Source organism: Lactuca serriola, chromosome 9 (assembly GCF_051521515.1).
Source record: "Lactuca serriola cultivar US96UC23 chromosome 9, Lser_US96UC23_V15, whole genome shotgun sequence".
NCBI lineage: Eukaryota > Viridiplantae > Streptophyta > Magnoliopsida > Asterales > Asteraceae > Lactuca > Lactuca serriola.
This window is the reverse complement of record NC_136416.1, coordinates 52105267-52112529: the sequence shown is the minus strand read 5'-3', so window position 1 is coordinate 52112529 and position 7263 is coordinate 52105267. Positions and strand designations below refer to the sequence as shown.

The 7263-nt window shown below is 34.8% G+C and overlaps 1 protein-coding gene across 2 annotated transcripts; it reads right to left on the bottom strand.

Annotated features, from left to right (window-relative positions):
- Positions 1–1211: 1211 nt before the first annotated feature.
- On the bottom strand, positions 1212–5835 carry LOC145074993 (BTB/POZ domain-containing protein). 2 transcript variants are annotated; one of them, XM_079021298.1, is made up of 12 exons: positions 5698–5835; positions 4262–5109; positions 3843–4175; positions 3540–3773; positions 3014–3175; positions 2636–2848; positions 2464–2570; positions 2249–2375; positions 2070–2144; positions 1893–1973; positions 1710–1778; positions 1212–1620 (listed from the first exon to the last, which is right to left on the bottom strand). In XM_079021298.1, exons 2-12 carry the CDS (start codon positions 5060–5062, stop codon positions 1402–1404), a joined length of 2421 nt encoding a protein of 806 aa, XP_078877424.1. In that variant the 5' UTR covers positions 5063–5109; positions 5698–5835; the 3' UTR covers positions 1212–1401. The 2 variants fall into 2 exon arrangements, with proteins under 2 accessions (XP_078877424.1, XP_078877425.1); XM_079021299.1 differs by lacking the exon at positions 5698–5835 and adding an exon at positions 5192–5326.
- Positions 5836–7263: the final 1428 nt, after the last annotated feature.

Genomic DNA, 7263 nt, shown 5'->3' with positions numbered 1-7263 from the left:
GGAGTTTGGATTCTTTGGTGTCTTTTGTGTGAGTCTTTTTATATAACACAATTTCGCTATGGATAGACCTCACAATTTTTGATACATGAAACAGGTTTTCTGTGTATGTGTTTTAGAAATTCGTGTTTTGTGTCGAAACAAATTTAAAATTTATGTTTCGTGTCTTACACTATCTGTTTAAACACGAATTAGATTTGTGTTGACACGCGACACGTATATACACATATAAACATGAGACACATGACATGTATAAATGCATATATATATATATATATATATATATATATATATATATATATATACACACACACACACATGTATATATACGTACAAACATGTATATGCATGAATTAAATTCATGTTTATTTATGTATTCATGTAACTCGGTTAAAAACATGTATATTCATGTTGTGTCACATGTCACATGGATTAATTACGTGTCGTGTTTATATTTAATACCCAAGACACGTTTTACAATTCGTGTTATGCTCGTGTTCACCAAATTCGTGTCGTGTAAAAGACACGCACACATGGATTACCAAGTCTACCTATAGGTAGTAACTCAATCCCTTGGAACAAATTTATTCCATCAAGCTCAATGTTATTGGCTTGGATGATGATTATAAATGGAATGCCTATGAAAATAAAGTTTGTGAATGGATTGATGTTCAAATTTCAATGCTTTGTCCTTTTTGTAACTCACACAAAGAGTCTTGATCAACTTCTTCTCAAGTTTGATGGAAGAAAGGACAAAGCACAAAGTCTACACCAATACCTTCAAATGTCAAGTTTGTGTGAGTTACAAAAAGGACAAAGACCGATTCAACATCAATCCCTCCAAATGTACCACCAACTTCTTCCAACAAAGAGACCACATCTATTTGATCACTTTGTAGTACTTGGTGGGACATCTCTATTCTGAGGCATAATTTGGTGGAAGAAACCGACTAATTTCAATACGAACCAACTCAAGTGTTTTGATGCATTGTTACCACGGTGTTCTATCTCTCGGGTGTTCTTTGGTTTTAAAACTTTTTATTTTGTTAATAGTTATATGGTGAAAACTAAGCTCGTTGAAACCAAAATTAGGAACCGTGTTGATCAAGGTCACATATTTATATGAACACAAATTCCATTGTTCTAACATTCATTTTCTCAAGAAACAAGAACTTTGTTTCCTTCACTCAAAGCATGCAAAGCTCTTGAAGAAGGAATCCAACAACATAAGCATATTATAAATTATTCTTCAAAGATTCACAACAAACAAGAACACGAATTGATACAACAACACAAGATCAAAATGGGAGAGCAAACGTTACATGGAGGCCTAATCTCGGTTACAAATAAACTAACAACACTGCAAAAAAGAATATTTACAACTACAAAGACTCTTTTGAGAATTTAGTGGAAGTAACCATAGAGTTCCAAGAAGCAAATGCAAAGTGTCCATGGGTTGATATCGTCCGTTGTGGGGCCCACTAGAGCAACCCTGAAGTATCTAAATGGGAGCAATGCATTGGGCCCTGTAACTGCCCATGAAGCAAACTGCCCAGGCTTGCTTATTGTTTGATCATTCTCATGTACTCTCAAATTTGTCCAATTTTTAGCATCCGATGAACCCTAAGTGTCATAAATATATTGTAACAATCGACTTTTCATATACAAAATTGACATTATAAACAAGATCTTTTCTGTTTTTATGAATGTACCTGAAAATTCCAGTATCTCACAAAAGCCTTTGATCCATCTTGTCTCAAAGTGTAATAGTTGCACATAAGCTGTTTCAAATCAGAAAATAAAATAAGGTTTCCAATATACAAAATACACATACACATTATAATAATATTATAATATCATGTGCACTTTCATTTGAGATAAGTATTAAAGTAAACCTGGTGATCGAGGCCTAGGTCAATCATCCACCATGAACAGTTTTTTCCATCCTCAATGCGGGGCCCAGCAAAAGAAGTTCCCTGTTCCAAGATTACCCTTAGTTTCCATCATATAATTTTGGTTATACCCAGGGGTAAATTAGTCGAATGATCAAAAGATTATACTGATTGTGATACCTGGTAGGTTCGTGAAGCCAAGACCTTAGGATCTGTGTATCTTGAAATAGGATTACTAGCTGTAATGCTGATTTTCTGAGTACAAAAAAAAAAAAAAGAATTATTCAAAGATAATTTAAAATCAATTTTTTTTTCCTTTTTCATATTTAAAAAAATGATCAAAAGATGTAAAATTTTACCTTAGCTAGAACAGGATTAACCCATTGGTGTTTCCCATATGATGTCCCCACATAATATACAACCCCATTGCTATCTCCATCACGTATGTATTGGAGCTCCTTAAAACTCGATTGCCTATGTTGAAACCTTAACAATCGAAAAAATTTAAATTAAAATTACTCAACTTTTGGAAATAAAGATAAAGTTAAATATTAAAATATTCATGTACACATACTTTGGATTATTCCCTGAAGTAGGCAATCCCACTTCCAGAAACCCAATTGCCTCTTTCACCAAATCATGAAAACTCGGGATTTTCATGCTTAGATTGCTACATTCCATCTGAAACAACATTACAAAATCAAAACCCAAAAACATTTCAAAAGACAAAAAAAATCAAGATTTACCTTTTTGAGTAAGAACAAAGGGAACAATGAAAAGCGCACAAGAGGTAACAAGATGTTTAAAGACTGAAGCCTTTTCCCAAAAAGATCTTGTGGAGTCTTAGTAGAAAGCATGTTGTCAACAACTTCCCAATTACATAATTCACTCGGTTGTAGGCCCCACATCAAGATCCCATTAAGAACTCTCTCTTCAGAAGTCACAGTCAAATCCGGATGCTGCAAAACCATGTTTTGTATAAAGACATGTTCATTTCTCAAAATATAGAGAAGCAGCCCACAGTCTTAAAAGTATACCAATAAGATGAACTTGTTTTATACACAAATGAAAACGGAATATAAATTTATATAATAAGTTAAAAAGATTTAGGATTTAAAACCCACCTGTAAAATGTTATAGAAAGTTGATTGATCTAGCAAGATGAAGTCGTTACAAGCCGTTGTACAATAATCAAAATGCATTGTGAATATCCTTTCACATGTTTCTTCTATAAGTTTACATGAAGGGATTGAGGGAATAACTTGAAGAATTAGGCATACAGAACCCTGCAATAAAGTATTATGATTAGATATATAAATAAAAACTCGATTACTTGGCCAAAATTTGTCTTCTTCCTTGTGCATAATACAAAAATTGTTGTTGTAAGACCTTCGTCCACTAGTTGAAAATGAAATTCCATCCCTGCATATAATATATAGACAAGACTAATTAATATTTTATAATTCATTATTTTAAAAATCCATCTCTTTGTTCTCACTACTCCGAATCTCCACTTCCTTGTACTTTTAGAGTAACACTTCAAAACAACGGTGATCAAACAATATATTAACAAAGCAAATATCTCATTAAAAAAAATAAAAATACATTTGTATATATATCATGAAATGAAAAGGGTTCTATCCAAACTACCTCTGAAAGCTGCTCTAAAAGCGTTTTGCAGCAGTCTTGATGAAGGAGCGAAACCCCAAATTGATCTGCTAATAGAAGAAGCTCAAGTAGCAAGATATTGGTATCGACTGTGTTTTCTAAGTTCAATCCTCCATTGTAGAAGTAGTCGATCATGATCTTGAATGCTTTTGGTGATGAGACTTCTTTTAAGCAAATTTCGGAAGATACACTCTCACTCATTCCATTTGTGAACATCTGCTAGTTTAATTATTTTATTAGATACTAGCAATATAAAGCAGAAAGCAGATGAAAAGATTCGCTCACCTTCATAAACGGGAGACTCCACAAACCAAGAACGACTTTATGAGATCGAGCAATAAGACCATGGCCTTCAATGCTAACATCGACATCACTAAACTCGCCTGTTGTGTGAAATTGTTCAAGTCTTTGAACATTCACAGGAAGTCCCAAAGGAAAAGACGCAACACCAGAATGAGGCTGAGAGCTAGGGTATGATAACTCTATGTTCTTTCCTGAATCAAACAGCTTTTTATTCAATTTGAATCTTTCAATCACTTCTTCACATTGTTTCACCAATGAAGTTGCTCCAAATCGTACACTTAGATCCCTCAGAGAGCTCAGTAGCGACTCGGGAATCTATAAAACACACAAGAATTGTTAACGTTTTTTTATAAATTTAAGAGAAAGTAAGTGACTTTCTGTTATAAATGCGTTAAATTTACCTGGGTAAAGCCTGTGTAGATAAACCGAAGAAACGCGTGAAGAACTGGATAAGTAACATCTTTGATTGAGATAAAATCTTGATTTAACAAACTTAAATCAAGATTGTCGACTGCTGCAAGGATCACTTTATGAGCAGGAACAAGTGTTTCCTCGTTACCAACGATGAAATACACATCGGATAACTCCCAATTTTCGAGAAAACTTCCAAGCCCCTGATGATTATCGAAGTTACCGAATTCGTCCCTCAAATCTTCTTCCATATCGTCTTCCCCCTTGTATTCTTCATAATCGACATGCTTCCAAAGTGAAATATGGTTTTGTGTTAATGGAAGCACATTAACATTTCTGTAACCAACGTGTTTATCCCAACTACTAAGTCCGACATACTGAACACTGCAATTGGGTTTTGTGTCAAGCCATTGAAACACGAGATTCTGAAAAGGGTACCTTCCTTTTCCAATGCTAATCAACCCATCACAGATACTTATCCAATAACTTTGAAATGCTGAAGAACAACATAAACCTAAACCTGCTTCATCGACTGTGGTGATTCCATCTACTTCAATCTTTAGCCTTCGGTTTCTATGACTACCTATGATTACTGTATAATGAGGACTGTTGTCTCTTTTGTAATGGTAGTGTTGACTACCTAATTGTTCTCGGAAAACTACAGTGACGTCATTGTGAGCAAATGCTTCAAATGCGACACACCCTCTTCCAGCTTCTTTAAATCTCAAATCATCACGCCAGGCGCATTCGAAGGGTGCAACTGTTAGAAACTTCTTCTGTTTCTTCTCCATTTTTTTGTGACGAATCTTTGAATTACTTGATGATTATGCTACGATACCTATTGAATAAACTAGAAGAAATGTAAGTGGTGATCAAGATTGAAGAACAAGTGACAGAAAGAATTAAAATATGGGGGTTACCTATCCACTCAAATAAACAATGCGTTTTAAAACATATAAGAATCGAGAAAAGGACAACAGACTTTACAAGAATCAAGGTTTGGTATGAATCATGATGGCATCAGATGCTCACTTATCCTCAGGAATAAATAATTGGGTTTGAACTTTGAAATATCTTTGATTCTTTTAAGGGAAAACTACAGGATATGATCAAGGAAAGCACTAGAAGCCAATTTTATCTGACTAAGAACGAAGTCATACTCCATTCAGCATGATGCATAAAGGAATCAACTTGTTCCACTTTTACATCATACACCACAATTTCGGCAACTTTCACCATCAATCACAATAAATATCTGAATCATTAGTAGCCTCAAGTTGAGCTCAAAAGATCTCGAGAAACGACAACCGATGATGGTGAGAACAACATACGAATAATAAAACCGAATAAACAAGATCCAGAGAAGAAACCCACATCGAGAATGTTGAAATAAGATCAGATTAATGAATAATAAAACAGAAGTTACCTGATTCGGTACTCTTTCATCGGAATATGATAAACCCAGAAGGATAATACCTAACGAATCTTCCCCAATTGAAGCGAGCACCGGAAAATCAAGAAAGATGTTTGATCGGAAATCTTTTTCTGATTAGATTTGGGTGAAGACGTGGCAATCACGGCGGAGATACGTTTAGAGCTGGCAATAATTGATTGACGTGTGACTTTTTTCTAATAAGATCTGTCTCTTCTTAACTCAGTCGCTCTCCTCTCCCCACCAATAAAGTCGGCACCCATAAAGTCTCTCCATCAAACAAAAAGATTGGAAAAATCAAATGTAGAAAATCATATTTTTTGCTCTATTAGGTAAAGATGACTTTTTTTGTCCTTTAACTTCTGTTATTTTCAGTTTTATCACGGAACATAAGATTTTTTATGCATTAATTTTTGTTAAAATTTTCCATCATACAAATACAAAGTATACAACTATTTCCGGTTTCGGTAAAATATATTTTGGAATTTTAAAAGCTTTCCTCTCGTACTTTTGTCTTTGAGTATCTCAAATATAGCTTTGTATAAAAAAATTTAGACAAAATTGTAAAAATGGTCCTGTGGTTGGCAAAATTCTGTAATTTTGGTCCAAAATGAAATGTTGGTGCACCACTATCCTAATTTTAAATATCTTGTGTGGTTTTGGTCCCTTTAGTTAACATTTTAGTGTGTTTTTAGTCCAGACCCAACCTGAAATGACGAATATGCCATTCTGATACATTTTTTATATTTTTTGTATTTAATTTAATGTATTATTATTATTAAACATTCTCTCTCTCTCTCTCTCTCTCTCTCATATTAACCCACTATGAAACAGTTCTTGGATTTGGAAACCTAAGATCGTGATCCCAATTTCCGGCCATCTACACTCCTATCAAACCATTACCCAACACCACCCTCTCCTAAATATGGTCCACCGAGATCGACGTTAGCCAAAAATGAAGTGTAATTGAAGTAACTGAACTGATCGGTGCCGGGGACATGACCAGAGAGGTTGTTGTAGGAGAAATCGACAGATGTTAAGTTTTGCATTGACGCTACGAATGTTGGAATGCTTCTGATGAGATGATTAGGAGAGACGTTAAGTAATTTAGAATGTGCATGCCTATGATTTCTATTGGGATTTCGCCAGAAAGCTAGTTACGGCTAAGACTGACATATGTTAAAAGTTTACATTGGCTGATTTCAGGAGCGATTTCATCGGATAAACTGTTGTGGCTAAAATCGATCTTGGATAGTTGCTGTAGTTTGCCTATTTCGTCGGGAATGTTCTCGGTAAACTTGTTACCATCAAGTAAAAGCTTCTACACACCAGAAAATTGACCGAGATTCGTTGAAACATAATCTGTCACCGGGAATTCACCAGATAGAAGATTGTTCTGAAGTTCAACCTGTGAGAGATGAGGCAAACTGAAAAGCCCTTTTGGAATCGACCCATTGAGGAAATTTTCTCCCATTCGAATTTGATTCGGTGATTGGCATTCACCAAGAGACTCCGAAATTGGATGATAAAATTAGGGTTTCTGATGAGGTGTTTGTGCGA

What these genes read in the sequence shown, in the direction of transcription:
- LOC145074993 (XM_079021298.1), bottom strand. Translation starts at nt 5,062, where the DNA reads ATGGAGAAGAAACAGAAGAAGTTTCTAACAGTTGCACCCTTCGAATGC. An exon ending in TCTACACAGGCTTTACCCAG is followed by an intron (nt 4,176 to 4,261) that starts GTAAATTTAACG and finishes TGTGTTTTATAG; the next exon opens with ATTCCCGAGTCGCTACTGAG. An exon ending in CTTTGTTCTTACTCAAAAAG is followed by an intron (nt 2,571 to 2,635) that starts GTAAATCTTGAT and finishes ATGTTGTTTCAG; the next exon opens with ATGGAATGTAGCAATCTAAG.